At 53.9% G+C, this 20,209-nt stretch overlaps 9 protein-coding genes across 9 annotated transcripts; 5 read left to right on the forward strand and 4 right to left on the reverse strand.

Annotated features, from left to right (window-relative positions):
* Positions 1-1,379: 1,379 nt before the first annotated feature.
* PG998_007134 (uncharacterized protein) lies at positions 1,380-3,098 on the forward strand (the record flags this gene model as incomplete). The annotated part of the gene is made up of 1 exon (XM_066873950.1): positions 1,380-3,098. One exon carries the CDS (start codon positions 1,380-1,382, stop codon positions 3,096-3,098), a length of 1,719 nt encoding a protein of 572 aa, XP_066729895.1.
* A 959-nt stretch (positions 3,099-4,057) lies between these two features.
* PG998_007135 (Protein SERAC1) lies at positions 4,058-5,450 on the reverse strand (the record flags this gene model as incomplete). The annotated part of the gene is made up of 3 exons (XM_066873951.1): positions 4,058-4,345; positions 4,401-5,042; positions 5,106-5,450. 3 exons carry the CDS (start codon positions 5,448-5,450, stop codon positions 4,058-4,060), a joined length of 1,275 nt encoding a protein of 424 aa, XP_066729896.1.
* Positions 5,451-5,460: 10 nt separating this feature from the next.
* On the reverse strand, positions 5,461-7,065 carry PG998_007136 (ankyrin repeat protein; the record flags this gene model as incomplete). The annotated part of the gene is made up of 4 exons (XM_066873952.1): positions 5,461-5,912; positions 5,981-6,134; positions 6,192-6,388; positions 6,759-7,065. The coding sequence occupies 4 exons, from the start codon at positions 7,063-7,065 to the stop codon at positions 5,461-5,463; spliced, it is 1,110 nt and encodes a 369-aa protein (XP_066729897.1).
* Positions 7,066-7,201: 136 nt separating this feature from the next.
* Positions 7,202-8,158, reverse strand: PG998_007137 (uncharacterized protein; the record flags this gene model as incomplete). Its single annotated transcript, XM_066873953.1, has 1 exon — positions 7,202-8,158. The coding sequence occupies one exon, from the start codon at positions 8,156-8,158 to the stop codon at positions 7,202-7,204; it is 957 nt and encodes a 318-aa protein (XP_066729898.1).
* An 853-nt stretch (positions 8,159-9,011) lies between these two features.
* PG998_007138 (uncharacterized protein) lies at positions 9,012-9,782 on the forward strand (the record flags this gene model as incomplete). The annotated part of the gene is made up of 1 exon (XM_066873954.1): positions 9,012-9,782. The coding sequence occupies one exon, from the start codon at positions 9,012-9,014 to the stop codon at positions 9,780-9,782; it is 771 nt and encodes a 256-aa protein (XP_066729899.1).
* Positions 9,783-10,435: 653 nt separating this feature from the next.
* PG998_007139 (O-methyltransferase-domain-containing protein) lies at positions 10,436-12,051 on the forward strand (the record flags this gene model as incomplete). The annotated part of the gene is made up of 7 exons (XM_066873955.1): positions 10,436-10,678; positions 10,737-11,021; positions 11,079-11,129; positions 11,185-11,492; positions 11,545-11,648; positions 11,732-11,825; positions 11,889-12,051. The coding sequence occupies 7 exons, from the start codon at positions 10,436-10,438 to the stop codon at positions 12,049-12,051; spliced, it is 1,248 nt and encodes a 415-aa protein (XP_066729900.1).
* Positions 12,052-12,524: 473 nt separating this feature from the next.
* Positions 12,525-13,661, reverse strand: PG998_007140 (uncharacterized protein; the record flags this gene model as incomplete). The annotated part of the gene is made up of 1 exon (XM_066873956.1): positions 12,525-13,661. The coding sequence occupies one exon, from the start codon at positions 13,659-13,661 to the stop codon at positions 12,525-12,527; it is 1,137 nt and encodes a 378-aa protein (XP_066729901.1).
* A 2,170-nt stretch (positions 13,662-15,831) lies between these two features.
* Positions 15,832-16,288, forward strand: PG998_007141 (uncharacterized protein; the record flags this gene model as incomplete). The annotated part of the gene is made up of 2 exons (XM_066873957.1): positions 15,832-16,168; positions 16,251-16,288. 2 exons carry the CDS (start codon positions 15,832-15,834, stop codon positions 16,286-16,288), a joined length of 375 nt encoding a protein of 124 aa, XP_066729902.1.
* Positions 16,289-17,723: 1,435 nt separating this feature from the next.
* On the forward strand, positions 17,724-19,875 carry PG998_007142 (uncharacterized protein; the record flags this gene model as incomplete). The annotated part of the gene is made up of 3 exons (XM_066873958.1): positions 17,724-18,815; positions 18,881-19,616; positions 19,706-19,875. 3 exons carry the CDS (start codon positions 17,724-17,726, stop codon positions 19,873-19,875), a joined length of 1,998 nt encoding a protein of 665 aa, XP_066729903.1.
* Between the last annotated feature and the right edge of the window lie 334 nt (positions 19,876-20,209).

Raw genomic sequence — 20,209 nt, forward strand, 5'->3', positions numbered from 1 at the left:
CAGCGAAGGCTAATATCAGTCAAATTTTTCACTGTCTGGGGTATCCCGGAGTCATTCAGCATTATTTCGCAGATCTATAGCTGCAGGAACCGAGAAACTACGGCTAGAAGCATTCCCGAATTGAGAAATGTGCGGTGAAGTCTAGCGTGGCTTGACTCGAGGTACCTGTCCCGATTAGGATGCAAGAGAGAATCGAATATGCGTAGTTGTACGAGCTGACTGATGATGATGATCAGGAACAAGAACGATTGGGTTATGACGCGATGCTTGATGCCTTGAGATCACATCAGCACGCGCCGAGGCAATACTGGAGCTGAATTTTTCATTGCTACGGAGGGTCTCCGTTTCATTTCCTGCGGCTGGGAGGCTGGAGAGTAGGAATATTGCTACATTACAGGTTGTGCATCGTGAGCTATGTCGTGTGTCGTGGAGTCGCATCCCAGCCTTCGGCCTACCAGGCGATGGCGCCAAAGTCGGTCAGACTCTGGGCTGCATAACACAACACACATGTGCAGGCAGTGCAGGGCAGGAGTGAAAAAATCAAATCAAAAGTCCCTCATTCATCAATTGCGGATCAAGATCTGAGCACGGCGATTCGCAGCTCTGCTTGTGCCTCGCATATGTCAAACCAATGACAAGATATGCTGCATAGCAGAGTGGCTCACCGACACGTTGACGGCTTAGATCGCGAATCGGCTTCAATTTTCCAGATCCCAAGGTGACACTATGGGCGACGGTTCCCACCTGGGCTGCTCAATCGGGCAAGCAGACACAGGCTAGACAAGCATGGCCAGGTGTCCGGTGGGGTGGCTAGTGGCCGAAAGAGAGGAGGGAGGAGGGGTCCCTTAGCTGCGAGGGGCCGTACCTCGCCCATACGAATTGTGCTGTCCGGGTACCTTGGGCCTTTTAATGACAGGCCCATACGGCCAATCACATGCCCTGGCCCGGCAGGATTTGACTGGGCCGGGCTGGCGACTTTCGCTCTGGCAAGCTTGCAAGCTTGGCTGCTCATTTGGGCACACGGGCAGGAAACGTTCGTTCCCGCGAGCTTAAGCTGGAGACCGCTTCTTTTTTGCCAATCTGCTCAGATCAGTAGTGAAAGGTACCGAGTACAGAGGACGCATTGCGCGCATCTGCGACCGACCGACCGCCAGTTTGTTGGATTGCGAAAATAAAACTGATCCGTGTCCCTCCTCCTCCTTTTCCCCCTTTGATTTATCCATCTTATACATCTTGTTTGTCATCTTGTACAATCTTCTTCTGTCTGGTTGGAAGATGGGAGAGAGTTTCTATTGATATATCTTTTTTCTTTGTATTTCTGTCTCTTGGCTATCACCGGGCCAAGTGGTGTGTATTATCCTAGAAAAACCTGACCAACCATGCCGGCTGTTATCGATTGGAGCAGCCTGCTATGGCCCGGCTCTTCAACGTCGACTTCCAAGACACTGTCTTCTAAGCAACACCTGCAGCAAGCGACGAACCCGGGCGCGGCTGTGGGCGTAAACGCGGGCGCGTCAGCACCGCCAGAGCCTGACCTGTCAAGACTCATTTCTCAACGCCTCGCTTTCATCACCGGCGGCGTTCCCATCGATCCGCTGATCCTTGGCGCCACCCTTGTCGCTGTGCTTTGGGCCTCCTATTGGATCTTCCGCACGTTATTCGGACGCCCCCAGACACAACCGCAAGCACCCTTGAACCTCATTGAAGATGTCAAGCGTCCCATCGAGTCCATCGATTCCACCAACTTTGATACCACTGCTCTTCAGAATGAGATGAGCCGCCGCTTGAACGAGATCGAGGCCCACAACAAGAAGGTCCTTGCCGACCAGGTCGAAGCCATCCAGAAGCGTTTCCAACAGGATCTCGACAACAAGGTCCAGGCCATCGAGGCACGCGCTCAGCTTCTCCAGCAGGACCTCGACGACAAGGTCAAGGCTACCGAGGGCCATGCCCAACGATTCCAACTCGAGCTCAACGACAAGGTCAAGGCCTCTGAAGGTCATACCCAGCGCTTCCAACAAGATTTGAACGACAAGGTCAAGGCCATCGAGGAGCATGCCCAGAAGCGTTTCCAGCAGGACCTCGACGACAAAGTCAAGGCCATCGAGAGTCACGTACAGAAGTCTCTGGGCCAGCGCCTCGAGGAGATCGACGATGATGTGCGCCGCCGCCTCAAGCAGAGCGTCGAGATCTTCGAGGATGGCCTCCGCACCAAACTGAACAAGGAATCTTTCGACGCCATCTACCGTGAAGTCAGCATTCGCGTCGAGGCTCTCGAGGAGGGTGTGCGCATCATGGACGGCAAGCAGCTCGACGTCGAGGCCGCCACCATCGTCCAGAGGGCCCTGGGCCAGCGTCTCAACACCGTCGAGGAGACCATGCGAGCCGTCGAGGGCAAGACCCGCACTACCAGCCAGCGAGCCGATGCCTTTGACGACAGCCTCCGCGTCATCGACAGCCGGACCAAGGCCATGAGCCAGCGCCTCGAGGCTGTCGAAGACAATATGGGCAACATCGACGCCCAGACGACGCTGTTGTCTCATGACGTCACCCGCGGCGAGAAGGCCATCGAGAACGTCCAGCGCCAGGTTCGCACCTTGCCCGACAACGAGCGGATGAAGGAGTTCTCCGAGATCTGGGAGACCAAGTTCCTGGAGATCGAAGCCAAGGTGGAAGAATTCGAAGGCGAACGTACGAAGCTGCTCGAGGATATTCAACGAGGCCCCACGCTGACCTGGTCACGAATGGACTCGCAGGAGATTGAGCCATCGGGTCCTCTCTACACACAGCAAGAAGAAGAACATACCGAGGACGAAGATGAGGACGACTACGTCGACCCGTTGATGAGCCCCGAACACCACACCTTCAACTATAACTCCAACATGGCCTTCATGCCCCCGACCCCGTCGCCGAGCGACCGCTCCCGCTCTCGAGGAAGCCGCTCCTCGGATTCTTTCTACATAAAGAGATCGACCCCGACCCCGACCTCGGCTTCCTCGCAGTCGAAGCGAAAGCGTCTGGAAGCGGCCGGGTTCACCGACACGACCTTCGCATCGAGGCAACGACTGTTCCACAGCCGGACCACCTCGACCTTTTAAATGTTCGGCGGACATTTTCCCCGATTTGCCCACCTTCTTTGGCGCAATTCGGGTTCATGAATTTCCTTAATTTTCAATAAACTCCGTCAGCCCACGGGCGACGGACACGATTACGAACGGCGTAAAATGATTAGCATACGGGTAGGACACCAGGGTGTGGGCTTGGACCACATAGGGGTGGTTCATGGGTAGAGGGTTAGCGGACGGGTGGTGGGAAGTGTGATTGGATTTTCTTTTTACCTACAACAACAATTACAACAAATCTTGGTGGGAAGTTTGGGCCTACACCGAGTCGGAGTCCTGGCAGTCGAATTGTGTTACCCCTTGTTTTGAAGAAGATGATACTCCCCCCTACGCGCATGCATATATATCGATCGCATCCAACTGATATCCCACATATAAATCTCCTTGCAATGTTACTTACACTTAGTCACATATATTAATTCCCATTGCGGATGCCATTCTGTGTAAAACCCGCGATCCATCTTTGCATCTGCCGTTGACCATCCCGTCGAGTTTTCTTATTCGTCATTAAGCATCTTCTTGTCCTCTTTTTCCTCTTTCTTGCCCCTGCATTCAATCATCACTCGAGATTCTTTCAAGAAGCCATCGTCGCGTGCATCAATATACACTACTGAACACAGCAAGCAAGCCTCCAATTTGCCCTGGCCCGCGTTCCCCAATAGGATCGCCGGCCAGCGTTCCGGCTCCTGCCAACGTTATTTCTTCCCGCGCGCATACGAGTGAGAAGTGGAGGAAAGTCAAACCAGCTTGATCCCGGGCCAATTCGTTCATCCCCACCCACACCACACGGCTCGGAGGTTTTCGTGGGAGGATGGATCCATCCGCCCAGCGTCGCATTGACGGACGGACTGGCCCGCTTGTCGCTGATAAGCGCCCGCTCAGTCAGCGACTGACTGCTTAGCTTCCAAAGAGAACTACCTGTGATACCATCTCCCTTACGTTCTATCTCGTACCCAAGTCGCTCTTCCCTCCAACCGCCGTCGACTAGCCCCTTTCCTGTTCAAATCGGGAATCTGGTACTCGCTCCTTCGTTCCCGTCGCACCGTCTCCCAGAAGTCGTAATCCCGCTCCTTCTTCCTCTTCAAGTCCTTCTCGCGCTCTTCTTTCAACTTAAACCGTCGCTGCTTGGCCTCCTTGGACGCGCGCGGCCGCATCCGGCCCAGTTGGCGCTTCCCGCCCTCGACGCCCGCCCGCACATGCCGGTACAGGTACTTGAAGGCCGCCTGAACGCGGCTACTGAACGCGGCGACGAGGCTCACCGCGACGAGCAGCGCCGACGCGGGCAACGAGATGGCCCCCGATGGTGCGCAGCGAGACGAAGTTGTCGTCGGCGCCGCCCCACTCCTGCGTGTTCATGCCGAACAGCCCGGTGAAGAAGGAAAGGGGCAGGAAGATGACGGTGAAAGTCGTGAAGATCATGACCGACAGGTTCTGCGTGCTGGCCAACTCCGTCTGCAGCCGGCTCCAGCGCACCTCGTCCACCTGCGCCTGCCGCTGCACCATCTCGAGCAGCTTCTCGTAGTCGGCCCGCGTCGCCTCGATGCGGTGGCGCATCCCCGTGACCTGCTGCGTGTACTCGTCAAGCCGCTGCAGGGCTTCGTCTAGGTAGGCGCGCCCGTGGCCTGTGTGCGGCTGCAGCTCGGGGCGGGTGTAGATCTCCTTCATGTGCGTGAGCGTCGTCTTTTGCTCGAGGAACAAGTTCTCCATCGTGTTGAGTTCGTCGTCCATGTCGCGCAGCTCCAGCAGGGCGGACGTGTTTTCGCGATTCTCCCGTTCAGCCTGCTCGATCTCCCGCTTGTGTCGCTTCTTGATCGACTCGGTTCGGTTGTCTTCGAGCTCGGACGAGTCGGACTCGTCGCTCATTCGGTCGCGAAAGGTTTGCATGCGGAACCGCTTAAGCGAGAATGTCATTCTTTCGGTCTGGGCAACATGTCAGTCAGTATGGTGACATTTATATGGTAGGGAATGGAGAAGATGACGTACCAGGACGCCAAGAGCTTCCTCAAAGATACGAAAGATCTCGAGATCCCGATGAGATGTTCTGTCGAGCAGGACAGTGACCGCGTGCAAAGCCGTGAACGCCGCAAGGTCCAATGCGCTGTCACATCTCCCGGTCAAGTCTCCGTTTAGCTCATTGTACACGCTGTTCCGCAAATCGGCCTGTTGAAACATGGGCCCTTCCGATGGATGCGACTCGCGTTTAGGAAAGAAGGTGGTCAGCGTCGTCATATCCACCGCCCATAACCATAGCTGATCAACCATGAGCAGGTTTCCATCCAGTATTTCGTTCTCGTCCTCAGATGAAGGAGAATCGTCATCAGTTAGCATGGCGCCAGCTTTAGTCATCCGGTTGGCGAACATGGCCAGCCGGCTCGCAGGCGAAGTCGCGGCTGTCAGGGGCCTCGCCGATGGGGTGGTGTTTCCTGGTCTTGGAGAAGGCCACCCGCTCTTTGGTGAGCTTATATAGCATTTGGTCGTCATCTCTCGCATATGTGTCCCGAAGCGATGGGTAGCCGTACTGGTCTAGCGTCCTTCGCGTATTCAGGGGTGGATCGTGGCCGATAAATTCCCACGTCACCCGCATTTCCAGCGATTCCTCAAGAGCGATGTCCTCAGGGACTGGCCTAGCACGGCCGAGCCCCAGCCGTCGTCTGATTGTCTTCCGGCGCTTGATGACATTCTTGTACGTGTCGAAGTGGAGGTAGGGAAGATACAAGTACAAGTGAGATGGCGCTGTGCCCGCAGGGCTGCTGCGTCCGCTTATACTCGGCGATGATGGCCGAGGCGAATCTAATATGATAAAAACAAGTGGGTTAACGTGGGCAATTCCCGGGGTCAAAATTACTTGTATAACTCACGGGTTTCGGAGCTGATATAGTCACATCCCGGCCTCACATAGGAGCTATGGGCCTGGGCATGCCGACCCCGAACATGTCTACTAACCCAGTTTTCGTTGCGGAGGAGCTTCGAGTAGGTTTGGTGCTGGCCTTCGGCAAGCTTGTTGAATATGCTCTAAAATAGAATTAATTCTGCAATGGGAGCGGAGTTCAGGGGTTTAGTATTACGTACTTTTACCCAATAAGGGTTGTTGAAAGGTAGATGAATCCACATGAACTTCCTTTTATTTGGGTTGGGTCTAGAGAAGCCCGCTGCCAAGTCATAGAAAGATTCAGCGTGGCGGACCTGATCATCTGCGCCAGTTGAACGTGCTGTCACTGGAGCTTGGCTTTTATCCCTAGGGGGCTTGTTCGCTCTTCCATGGGTGCCTGAGGCCCCGGTTGTGCCAGGACAGTACGAGGCGAGATATCCGAATCAGTAGGGTCGGAAAAAGTTCGACTGGGTTCGTCGTTGCGCAAGTCAAACCTTTCATTGCGGCTTTGGCTGCTACTTCTATCGGATTGACGACGATAGCCAGGAGTAGATAGTGATGGCACCGTAAGCCCCCTTGAGCGCCTCGTAGGAACTGTTGTAGCTTGAGTCGGGTTGTCGGAAGTGGATGGCCTTGCTGACGCATGGCTGGTCACGACTATCTCTGGCGATGTCCCTCTTCATCGTCCATTATATGAGACTGTGAGCTTCGCGGTCTCGGTAGAGAACTAAAGAGACCCTGGAATGCGTTCCGAATGCCAAGCGCACTGGCTCTAATTCCGTCGTTGGCTGCTGAAGTAAGGGTTTGCGGCCGATACTTGTGGGGTTTGGCCGCGACGGCATTTAATCGCTCCTGCAAACAGCGTTCGGGACCTTTGTCCAGGAACTCGTCAAGGCGATGCTTGGAAACATATAGCCTGACATCGGTGGTAGACTCGGGATCCGGGTCCTCGTAGAAGCCTATCAGTTCGAGCCTTACATTTTGGCCTAGTTTCAGTGGATGGTGCTCGGTCTGGAAACTGATCGACTGGGCCTTGGCCACGGCCTCTGCAAGGTCGACGAGGTAGGCATGCATGATCTGGAGGTGATCGGGTCCGAAAGATGCACAGTCGGCATGCGTGCTGTCGAGGGAGTATGGCTGTTCGTGCGTGCTCCCAAGCAAACTAGACTTGATAGAAGCCAGCGGAGCGCTGAAGTGCACCTCGTCAAAGTCAGATGAGCCTAAACCAGACAACTGGGAGTCTTTGGTCTCGTAAAAGGTCCAGATACGCATTTCGCTCGCTATGTCTCGAAAGACATCGTGTACATGCAGTAACTGTTTGTGGTTGAGTCTCAGCTCCTGTGTGATGGACTTCGGCCATGGTTGAGAGAGGTGGAGAAGTTCTTGGATGCTCTCTCTGAGGTTGGGCATGGACAGGTAGCTCGAGCCGAGATGAGGAGTAGCTAATTCCAAGGTTAGCATGAGGATTTGAAGAAGGAAGTTGGTTACTCAGTTTAGTACCGAAAAATGTCATGCCATGCGTATGGAAGATAAGCCAGCGCATGTTTTCTCTCTCGCTTGCCTTGGCCAAAGCCAATTTTGCGACTAGGCCACCTATACTGTGGCAGATGAAGAACAACGGCCGGTTTTGTGACAAGTCTCGGGTCTTGTGAAGTTGGTCGAGTAGATCCTCAGCCAAGTCGTCAAGAGTAAGTCCCTCCCTCAGTTCTCGGTGGCGATACAACATGACACGAGCACTGTTGGCCTCTCGTCGGATACCGTGACGGACCCATAGGTGCTTGGCCCTGGGCAACGTTCTGTTGATGGCTGGCGACAATATTGCGTGACCTGAGAAGTCCTTCAGAGCGGGGTGTGAGTCCAGCTCTCTCTTGGTAGGATGTCCGAAATAGCCGTCTGGAAGGGGCTCGCGCATCCAGGTCTCGACGGGCGATGCGCCTGGACAAGGGACGGCAATGATGTCGGTCTTGGTTTCGTTATAGCCAGACCCAGCAATCTCGCCGTCAACGTGAGCAAACCCGGGCTCGGGCTCCCAGTGAGAGAGGCTACTGCGGATTGACGCTTCCCACTGCACCCCTGCATCTTTGGATACTGCGATCCCGTCATTTGGTGCCGGCTCGTTGTGTGCCTCTTCCACAAGAGGCTTCTGCCAAGCTTTGTCGTCCGCCATATCAGCTTGTTCGCCGTCGGGAGCGTCGGGTCAGCGTCAGCGTCCGAAGCCACTGCACGTCGCAGGTAACAGCAGAGAGGCGTTCCTGCCAAGTCAGACTCACGCAACGGGCATGAGAAGTTGGTCTGGAAGACGACAAGAATGAGAGCATACAATCATGGAAGAAAAGGAAACTCGGTTCTCTTGGCGCCCAAGTCGCAATTAAAGAGCCTTGTGAGGCTACACTGCGGGTGTGTGACTGTGTCTCACACACCACCCTGGGCCCTCGACGGCGACGTCAATTGGCTGGCGTCCCCCGCCTCCGTATTTCAGCTGCATGTCAGATTCACGAGACCACACCGAAACGGGCGTTAGACCATCCGGAAGCGGCGCCACAATTGTCGATTTCCCAAAAATCAACTGCGGCTGACAATCGCTTGGGACTTCATGATGCGCTTCCTGGAAAGAAGTGCAATCCCGCTTTGCGACAGTGTGCATCAAAGCACACAGTGTTGAGGCCGATGCATCGCGCACATACCCGGATGATCATGTCGAGAAATTGAGTGGCTTCGGGGAGTGAACCGCCCTTTTCCAGACGTCGACAACAAGTCCAACCACGAAGCGCCTACAATCGCCATTCGGAATGTGTTGAGGCAACGCGAGACTACTTGATTGTTGGAAACGGACCGCCATGCTAGGCAACTGCTTTTCCCCTCACCACTAGCATCCCTGCTCACGCGTCATTGGCAGGATCCCAGTCACAGGCGTCAGCAGACACCCAACAACAGTACACCACTCATAAAAGACAGAAAAACCGGCACAGAATAGATGTCGAAAAGCCCGGTCGCTGACGATTGCTTCAAACATCTTAAGAATGGGCGACCAAGCGGGAGTGCGCTACTCACAAGGGCATAAAGACATCGGAGAGGCGCGTCGCTTCTCGTGGGAGTACCCCGTGCCCGACAACGACTTCTGGGGCGATTTGCCCTACTCCTTGAGCCGGAACGTTTTGCAAAGCTTTCAGCCGGAGAAACTGAATCGAATCTCGGGGCATTTCAAGAGTGGCGAGAAGCTGGATCGGACGGTTAAGCTGCAGCTCCTTGCCCGCCTACTGCAAGAGGAGTTGAGGGAACAGGATGCTACAGCAGCAGCGAACGCCGCTGTCGACTCCCGCCTGACTTTCTACGATGTTGATTACACGCGATGGAGTGCCGTCTGGCTGGCCATTACCTCGATACAGAAAGAGCTCGGACAGAGTGTCGAGGCGGAGAACACAATGCGCATGTTGCACGAAAGACGACGCGACCCAGCCAACTTATCGCACCTGCATAGTCTGGCGAGTCTGTTGCTCGCACGCGGGGAGTACGTTGAGGCGGAGAAGATGGAAGCGGACGTCAAAGTATGGTTGGATGGCGTTCTTGGGAAAGAGTCGCCGCAATCATTGAGCGCGCGGAGGATGCTGGCCGAAGCGACGTGGAAGCAGGGCGAAACCCGAAGGAGAGATGCCGAGTGCGTGTTAGACGAGATCCGGGCCATCATCGAGAAGATGGGATCTGGTCAATACGCTGTTTACCAAGAAGAGGAGAGAGACATGTTGGACAAGCTGGCAAAGTCGCTTCAGGAGTGGCAATGGCCTGCGGACTAGAAAGCCGAGATAACTTTATGTATGCACCATTCATTCGTATCTATATCAGCAGCTAAGCAAATCCGACCAATAACAGCTGTATATCCATCAAGTAACAATTCCACCCAATCGTTTCCATAACAGACCATTATACCACATCAATCTGGATTTCTCAACTTTCGTTTTCGTCATTAGACCTGAGCAGCGCGTTACTTTAAAGGAGCTCATAACAAAGCCGGCTAAGCGAACCTGAGCTGAGCCTAAGTCGACTTAGCGGCCCTCTAAGACCGGAGATAATACTCTAGTATCTAACTCTCGATTTTATATTCATTTATAAGTAGTTAATTTAAATAATATATTAAATAGATAAAGGAGCTAGAATTACTTAATAACTAAATAAACTAGCTCTTCTTAAGTAATTTATATAAGCTTATTAAATATTATAAATCATATTTTAAAATTTTTAAGTTAGATTATATTAAAAATAGCTTGTTAGCGAGGGGGTAGGGGGGTCAGCGAGCGGGGGTGTGATCTTACATATTTATAGATATTCTCACCCCCTACATCTTTTATTCTCATAAGCCTGTCCTAAATTATTTACGCTTAAAGTGACCAGACTCTATCCCCTCAACCTCCAGACCAAAGTTAACTCCATCAATGAACTACGGAGCACCATGGCTGCTGCTACGACCAGAATCGCAGAGCTCTCATCGCTCATTGCAAGAGAAACGGCGAAATTAGACGAGTTCCTCCGTGCCGAGAATTTGCCAACCCCATCACTGGACGAAAATGCTCTCGAGTCTTTGCCCATTCCTGACCGCCGCCCGGACATCAAGGAGGCACGGCTTTCAGTGATGGAGGCCTGTTCGGAGCTGAAAGATCTCTTGACAGGGCCAAAAGAGCTTTTGCGATTTCCAGTTGCGCCAGTCCCGCGTCTGTCAACTCGTCCGCTCTACTGCTAACCAAATACTACAGTGGACTCAATACGCGAGTGTCAAGGCGATCCTTCGCTTCAAATTGGATCAGTCTTTCGAAGTGGGACAATCGACCTCGTTTGAGGCCATGTCCGAGTTTTCCGGGCTCAACGTCATGAATATCCGACGCATCGTCCGACACGGTATCATCAACCACCACTTCTTCAAGGAAGACGTGCCTGGCGTTATTACCCACTCCGCACTCACGGCTATCTTGGCCGGCAACGAGTCGATGCGAAACTCCCTTATCGTCGAGATTGACGAGTTCTGGCCCACGGCAGTCAAGGTACTACCGCCCAATCCACAGCGTGAGATAGTAATGCTAACGGTAGCTATTTCCTAGGTAGCCGACGCGATGGAGAAGTGGCCCAACTCGGAAGAGAATAATGAAACAGTGATACACAATGCTCTCTGTAATGCTTCGGCAGCGGCTGATTTTAGTTTGCCAGGCATTCGCTCTCGCCAACAACAGCCAGAAGAGCATGTTCGATCTCTTTGCCGACGAGCCGGTCCGCGGCGAGAGATTTGGGCGTTACTTTTCCCAGGACAAGACGGCCGACGGGCTCCTCGATAACTACACCTGGGCCGAAAAGGCTTCCATGGTAGACGTTGGTGGATCACACGGTAGCGTGGCCATCAGTGTCGCCGAGAGATTCCCACACATGGTATGCCATGTACAGGATCTCCGAGACACAGTCGCTAAGGGTGCTTCACGGCTGCCGGCAGATCTTCGAGACAGAGTCCTTTTCCGGGAACAGTACGTGACCGGTCTTGATCAGTGCGCTGGAAGTGGCCTAACCAGTTTTTAGTGACTTCTTTAACGATCAAACGGTAGTTGCGGATGTTTACTACTTCAAGTCCATCTTCCACAACTGGGCCGACAAATACTGCATCAAAATTCTGCAGAAGCTTGGTACGTTCTTGCCCACTGCATCTTTGTCGCCTTACGCCCCGCGAGACAAGACTGGCTACGTAATGCTAAACTTGATGGCGCAGTGCCCGCTCTCAAGAAAGGAGCTAGAATCGTCATTCATGAGCGAATTCTACCAGGCCTGGAGAGCCTGACGACTGTGGATGCAAGGCGGGCTATGTGAGTGTGTTCCGAACAAGCGAAGATAAATAACAGGCTAATATCCCCACTCCGCCTTATCAGCAACCTGGACGTGGGCATGCTACAGCTGCTAAACGCGCAGCAGCGTGAGATGCACGAGTGGCCCGAGTTGTTCCGCCGCGCGCATTCCGGATACCGTTATTTGGGTGCACGCCAACCCCCGGGTGCCATTCGCTGGATCATCGAGGCTGAGTGGGAGGGTTAGACCGCGATAAGCTTATAAAGTGCCTAGGTCTCTATATTTAACGACTTTTGTCTCTAATGTCCTACGTAGTTTCTTAGTAAATTGTACTTGTATAAGTATTCCCCTAACGGCGTGTATATCTAGCTGACGTCTTCCTCGTTATACTCGGTGACACCGTTATAAAAGGGGGTGGGAATCTTATAGTCCCTCTCTAAAAGCGAAAATAGAGATTCTTAATTCTTTTATATTACAACTACGGATATTCCATGCTCCAACTTCATGCCTGAGTATAAGTCGTCACTCTATAAAGCAATAAGCTTCCAAGAAGATAAAGTAGCACATTTCTCGTATGTTCATTCATATTATCTAGTATAAATAATCTATTAGTAGTATCTCAAGTAGTGTTAGGGGTCTCATTAGTGAAAAGCAAATAGCGAGGATGAAAAGGGAACTCATAATCATGGACGCATGCACAACATAACCAAAGGACATCATTACAACAGCCCTATCACGCCGACTAGTAAACTAGTCACCACAACAACCATTACTCTCAACCCATCCTTGCCGGGAGCTGCCTCTGAAGCGGCCGCGTCACCACCACCGCCCCCCTTTCCACCGCTTGACCCAGACCCGCCACCACCTGCCGACTTCCCTGTAGGCGTGGCCTCCGCCTTCTGCGCCTCGTCCAGCACACTGTACTCAGCATTGTGCCACGCATCGATGTACTGCGCCACGTCTGTCTTCACGGGCGCCGGCACGTCGCTCTGGTACCAGCTGTTGCTAGTGACGGCGGCCCAGCCCCAGGCGGACTGGGCGATGGACTCGGACACTTGCGGGGAGCGGGAGTCGTCGCCTGCCTGCGAGATGGCCGCCACGATGGTGGCATAGTCCGTCCGCCCTGCGAACGACCGGTCCACCGCGTACAGCGCCGACGCCAGCTGTGTGTAGAACGACCCTGTCGCCCACGTCGGCTGCGCCGCCGACGATGGGAACACATGGTGAAGGTACGCGGACGCGTCAGTGGACTGCGGTAGTGCGAAGACGGTCGTCGTCGACGTCGGCGAGGGCGGGCCGTGGTCGTGGCTTGTGTACTGGCTGTGACCCTGGCTGTCCCACGAGGAGACGATGGAGGTCCAGGTGGAAGAGGGGGACGGAGTCCACCAGACTGTACTGCTGGAGGAGGACGGAGTCCACCATATTGTGCTTGTCGAGGTCGATGTGCCGTTCACGTACTGCGTCACCAAGGTGCTGGCGGATTCGGGAAGGTAGCTGTCGACCGTCACTGTCAGGTCCGCAGAAGTCACGGAGCTCGAGGGCGTGGCGGCGCCAGGGTCCACAACGTAGGTGGTAACCGTCACATAGGCGACGCTCGTCACGACGTCTGGTATTTGTGATGTGGTGGATGCGGCAGGAGGCGGTGGAGGCGGCGGGGGTGTGCTGGATGTGGCTACTGCGGCATCTGCGCTGGATGGGCTCACGTAACTCGACCCATCGTCTGGAGATGATACCGCTATAGAACTGGTTTGGTAGGAGATAATGGATGATGATGATACGTCTTGTGCCGCGGCGTCTTCTAGTAATAGTGTTAACCCCAGGTATGGCAGAAGCCTGAGAGATAGTGTTGTCTTCATTCTCTGATTTGGTCTTGGCTAGAAAAACAATCGATTGTTTCCTTTTCCGCTTGTTTGGCTGAATATGTTATGCGTTGGCTTGTATAGGTGACCACAGACTATTAGAAAAGCAATAACAAACAAGAAAGCGGCCCATCCGCGAACATGATCAGGCAAGGAGCACTTCGCACACTATATAATCAAGGGCAGGGAGAGCGGCACGACGATTGACTTTGTCTTGGAAGCTTGCGCAATCCCAGCCCCATCGCAAGCTTCGATGAGACCGTACATCCTCAGTCATCCTAGAGGATAGAGGCTATCGCAGACAGGGTAGTGGCAGGTTACCCGGGCAGCTGCAGAGGTGTGGCGCAGTGGCAGGAACAAGGGCCCAGGCTAGTTCCGAGACAGCGCTTGCTGCTGACACAGGGCGGGCGAGGGGCGGCGGGCTTTGTATGTGAAGGGCGGTGGCTGGTAAAAGGAACCAGGATGCCAGGAACGGAAGCAGGATTGGAGGGCGAGGTATAGAGTTCGAGACCACGGCCGAAAGGGGCAATTGCCGTAGGATTTAAGTAGGCGCTAAGGCAGGCTATTATGTTAAGAGGCGTGGATGTCTTGGGCACGGATGGGGGTCATCGTCTGTGGGACAATCATCTACCAATGCTTCAAGCATAATATGAGACATCTCAAGACCGCTGATACACCGAAGTTGATCTGTCTCTCGCCCCGACCTGCGATTTCTTTCGATAACGTCGTATAGGGAGGCTGGTCAGCTGTGTCGATTCACCGTTCGTTAGCCTGACGATGATATCATGATGGCCGCTTACTCACTTTCTCTCTTACAGTTCCAGAAGTTCGAATCTTCAATGGCAGTCATGATGCGTCCCCAACGCAGTCCGTTGTCGAATGCAGGGTTTTGGATGTCTTAAACCTTTCACCCGAAATAGAAGTGCTTGTTCGCGAACCACTCAGCTGGCATCTTCTGCGGGCCAAATCTAAATGAAGCGAAATGACTCCTCTGTGGCGAAACGAGAGAACGAAGCACACAAAAGATGCAAGTGGCTGGTGCAAAGCGTACCGTAGAGACGGCATTGGTACGCGTAACCCCTCGCTTGAACCTTCGGCTTATCCGCAGGCAGTGACTGCAGGGACTCCGTGGAGAAACGGAGCCGCCCTTGCGGCTTGGAGGAGGTGAAGGACAACAAACCGGGTTTCTGGGTGAATGTTAAATAGCCCATCTAGTTCGAAGCCTCACCCTTGCATAAAACTCATAGAAGAAGCCACAGATAAGAAATTCTCCGTCTGATCTCAGGCTCAATGTATATGCTATTCAGAAATGACTGAGATATAAATAAACAGGCGAGTAAGATGTCGAATACCCTTTGGGATGCCGGAGTGGCTTGCTACTCCCTAGACACCAAAACGTATATCAACAAGAAAAGGCGCCTAGGTTAGTTCACGCGTATGATGGTATGGGTAGTCACGCACGGCTTCCGTATGCCAGTCACTGTTATGATAGGGTTCATCCAGGAGCAGCGATGCCATGATCCAGGGTTCAAGAGAGAGTGAGTCCTGGTAACTGAAAACAAGATACCCCAATACTAGCAATCATGATTCTTGTGGGCATCTCAAGGCATAGATAGGGCATTACTGGCCGTGTGAATGCAAACCATTAGGTGTTGGCGCAATGACTCAGTACCCGCAAACACGGTTTATGTAAATACTATAGGGTAAATAGAATGTCATTGGGCGTGTGAATACAGTTCGGTGGGAGGTGTCGACGACAAGTTCAAGAACGCCTACTACTGGCGGTATTGAACGCAAGCGTGCAGGTGAGATCGCGATACCCCAGTGCTAGTATTCACAGCGTGTGTAAGTGCTATAGGGCGTAGTTAGGGCATCACTTGGGGTTTGAATGCAAGCTGGCGTGGGGCATCGCCGACTAGACGCGGGGCACTACTGATATATTCAACGCAAGCTGGCCCAGTGTCGCCGACTACGCTGGGTATATAAGAGCGGCTTTTTCCCCGGTTCGAAAGTCAACCTTTCTTTCTTTTCCTTAACCCCATTCTTTCCCAAAATCACTCAAAACCCCGGGTGACGCAACTTCAAGACTGACGACACAACACACATCCCAAATTCTAACTATATTCTTTCTACAACAATACATCAACACCAACCAACAACCAACACCATGGCCTCAGATACCGAGGAGATTCTTGAGGGAAGAGTGGACCGGAAGACGGGACAATTCGTTTGCGAGGAGCCGTGCTCCAAGAACCCTGGTTTTCTTTGCCTCTCGACGATGAAGAATGCGGATCACAACAAGCGGAGCCACCGCAGCAAGTTTCACGCCGCATCCGGCCGTCATGCCTCTCTGTCCCAAGAGATGAAGATCGACTGCGTCCACTGCAAAAAAACGTACTCTTCGCCCCACAACCTGGTTGCCCATTACCGTGAGAACCCTAAGACACACGAGTACCGCACCAAACAGGAAGATGTGTTCAAGGAGTACCCTGAGCTCGCGCATCGTAAGTCAGCCTGAATATTCTAACCTTCCTCGTTGATAGCCAAGAAGACTTCAAGAGCTAACGTATTTTCTCTCAACTGTAGTGACGGGAGACGACGATAAAGATAAGAAGGATCAGTAGATGTTTCCGGACGAAGGGGAGGATTCGCTGTTATAAAACAGCAGGAGAGATTGAACATCTGGCTAATAGTACGCAAATACCATGCTAGAGCCTGCTGCTCGTATTATAGCAGCAGGCAAGCCAGGCAACCGATGAAAAGATTCAGTGTCCCCAGAACGAATATCAACTGCATATTAACGTGATCGCCAAGCGGGTTGTACCATGTATTGGAATTACATGCTTGCATTCAACCATCAATGACTTAATTCGATGGGATAACGCTGGTCGCATTGAAAATTTGACGGCATTAGGCTTAGTATACTCGAACCAGGAACCAGACAGGGAGTAGCAGACTGGCATATGGAAATTCTTTTCTGGAATTCAAGCATGAAGACAAAAAGAACGGCCGGGACCAACCAAGGCGAGGCTGTCATGACACGTGTGATTTACCTTGGCTGGAGGGCCTGAGGGACAATGGTAGTAGTAGGCGCTGCAATATCTCCTCACTCGCTAGTCAATTACTGGCCCTTCGCACTGCATACGCCACCATTGACCTTGCAACGATCGCCATTCTGATAGGCCGTGTCGACGGTGATACTTCTGAACTATACACAGTACAGGATTTGGGCCGGAGTGAACCTTCCTGGGTTTGTCTTGACATTGACAGTAGGCGTTTCACTTGTCGTTAGTCGTTGTGGCTCGGAATTGGGCATATCAGGTCTTCGGCTTGGTGGAAATAGCTACAGGGTTATGGGAGAAACAATTTGGAAAGAAGTTCAGCTCTCCAAAATCGTGTGACCAACAAGTCAAAATTGTTAATTCATTATCCAAGAATCGACCCCCACAGAACCATCGAAAGCCTGAGCAGACTTCGTAAGACAACCAAAGATTGATTTTTGGGGATCGGATCCTCAAAGAATGTAAACAACCGGGATCGAGTTTCCAAAGAGTTCACGACAGGTCCCGGAGGGGTAGCCATCCGCTCCCGAGGCGACACACCCGCGTCCCGGGCTACCAGGTCACCATGTATGACCGAGAACCTGGAAAATCTGCCGAAACGCATTGGATAAGAATAACCCGTCTGGAGTCAGACAGCATGACTCGAAAAGAAGGCGATGAGATGGCAAAGACGCTACACAGAAACGGCAGGTTGGACGAGTTGTGGGTTCCCAACATGTCTTGGCGACACCATACAGATCCCCGCAGATGCAAACCGTAATCTCCGCTATCTCGAGTGACAGTACCGCCAAACCTATCCTGGCAGCCCGAGGTTTCCCCAACCATCCGGCATGATAAGTCTCAATGAGCCGCAACCGGCTTTCCGAGTACGCAGTAAAAGGTGCTATATAGATAGCCCGTGTATCAATTGCCCCCTCCCATCTTTTCCTGTCCCTAGAGATTCCCCTCCTCACATACCGCATCCTGCTCGGAGGTGCCCGATGAAATGCAAAACAGAATGGGTTTCGTCAGGCAGCTGAATTGGGCTGTCGTCCTACTGGCAAGCCTGACCATAGTAGCTAATGGCTTGCGCGTTGAGATCTCTCTCCCGGAAGAAAAGGGGCTTCTCCACGGCAAACTCGATGGGCGCGTCGTGCTCATGTTTGCGCCCAACGGGACCGACCCCCTGGACGACATCGAGGTGGCCTCAACGCCCAATCACATGTTCGGCAAGAACATCTTCGACTTCAGCGCCGGCGACACCGTCACCCTCTCCGGGGGCAGTGGAGATGCCAATGCCACGGCCACGGGCGTCTATGGTTTCCCGCTCGTAAGCATGGATGACCTACCGCCCGGACTCTATCGCGTGCAGGCCTTTCTGAACCCATACGACCGGGCCGAGCGCAGCGACGGTTCCATTGTGCACGTCAAGTTCCCGTGTGGTGACGGCGCGCCCCAAGTGAATGGCGTCGGTAGTCTCGTCACGGCCGCCACAGACGTCGAGGTGATGGTCGGCGGTGAGGATGGCAGCGCCGCCGGCCCGCAAACCATTTCGTTGACCTTCGACACCGTGACGCCCATCGCATCCTTCGCAGGTAGCGAGATGGGCCGGTGTGAGCAGGGCAACTATGCCGACACGGAGCGGCTCAAGTACGTCAAAATTCGCAGCGCTAAGCTGAGCGCTTTTTGGGACCGCGACATGTACGTGGGCGCGACAGTGCTGCTACCCGCGGGCTACGACACGGACGATACGGCGACGAGGTATCCGGTCCTGTACTCTCAGGGCCACTGGCCCGGCGACAAAGGCGCTTTTAACTACCCAACGGCGACCGCCTTCTCCGAAGCATGGGACACCGGTATGATCCCCGGCACTGAAGACAACGTAACCGCCAGCCGGCCTACGCCGAAGCTCATCCTGGTGAGGTTCCGCCACGAGGCTCCCTTTTACGACGACTCGTACGGTGTGAACACGGCCAACCTGGGCCCCTACGGCGATGCCCTCAACGACGAGCTGATTCCGCACCTCGACGCCACGTTCCGCACCATTGCGGCACCGTACGGGCGCATCCAGGAGGGTGGATCGACGGGCGGCTGGATCTCGGCCGCCAGCGTCATCTTCCGTCCGGATCTTTTGGGGCCTGCTTCTCGTCCTACCCGGACTCTCTCAGCTTCCAGAGGCACCAGGACATCGCCCTCTACAGCAACACCAATGCGTACCGCAACGACGACGGGACTCGGATCGGGTCGATCCGCAAGTTCGGCGGTGAACACAACGATACCGAGATGATCCTCGCCACAGTCGAACAAGAAAACCACTGGGAACTCGTATTCGGCACGTCGTCGCGCTCGTCGCTGCAGTGGGACGCCTGGAACGCCGTCTTCGGCGCGCAGGGCCTAAACGGGTCGCCTCTCGAGCCATGGGACAAGGTCACGGGCGAGGTGTACCCGGAGTCGGTCGCGTACTGGAAGGAGATGGGCATGGACATGGCCGAGTACATCGCAGCTAACTGGAAAACCCCGACCAGGAACCTGGGTGAGGCGCTCCGCGGTCGCCTCTTCGTCTACGTGGGCACCCACGACGACTACTACCTGAACGAGGGCGTCGCCGCCTTCGCGCGCCGCGTGAATGGCCCGGACCTCGGCGGGCCGGGCTGGGCCAATATCACCGTCACTCCGGGCGCCAAGCACGGCGGCAACTACCAGCGCCGCGAGATCTGGGACTACCTCGAGCTTGTGACGGGCTGGGTGCGGGACCACGGGCCGGCGGGTGCGACGCCCCTGACCGCGGCGTCGGTGTCTCCCCAGAACAGGGGAAACCGGTTCGAGGAAGACGTGATGCGGGTCGGCGGCCGTGCGGTTGCACTTGCGCGCCAGGCTGATCCCCTCGTTGAGATTCAGGGGAGTGGCTCGCGTAAGTGCGGCGGGCCTCGTATCGTGGGGACGGTTGGGAGGTGGGACCCGGGGTGCGGCTTCAGGCGCAGTGGGTTGTGGATGGCGTAGCAAGCGGGAAGCCGTTCGCGGTTAAGCAGGGCAACGTCGTGCGGTACGCGGCCGGCAACACGCAGATGAAGGAAGGGTTTGGTGTGAGACTACAGGTCCAGGGTACGAAGCGGAACTACAAAGATGAGACTCGGGAGAGCAAGGTGGTTATGGTGATGGCGAGGACTTGAGAAATAACAATAATGCATAATGAGATAGTAGTAGTAATTTGACGAGCGGTATGATTAATTGAAAAGACTAAATACCTACCGCTGTATGCAATATACAAAGCAAACAATTCTAGGTGATCATGACCGGCAACGAACCGGAGCGCATTGAAGCTAGTAAACGGCCAGAGCCAGAAAACTTGCACATAAGTTGGCCCGAAATGTAGCCGACTAAGCGACACCTCTACGAGCGTGGCATGTATATATGAATGAAGGAATGCGTGATGTCAACGATTACCATCGTAGGCCGCGAAATCGAAATCATAATGGCATGTAGAGAAAGGCAGATCGCATTGTT

This window comes from Apiospora kogelbergensis (genome assembly GCF_038363985.1).
Source record: "Apiospora kogelbergensis strain CBS 113332 chromosome Unknown utg000005l_segment0_segment0, whole genome shotgun sequence".
Lineage (NCBI taxonomy): Eukaryota > Fungi > Ascomycota > Sordariomycetes > Amphisphaeriales > Apiosporaceae > Apiospora > Apiospora kogelbergensis.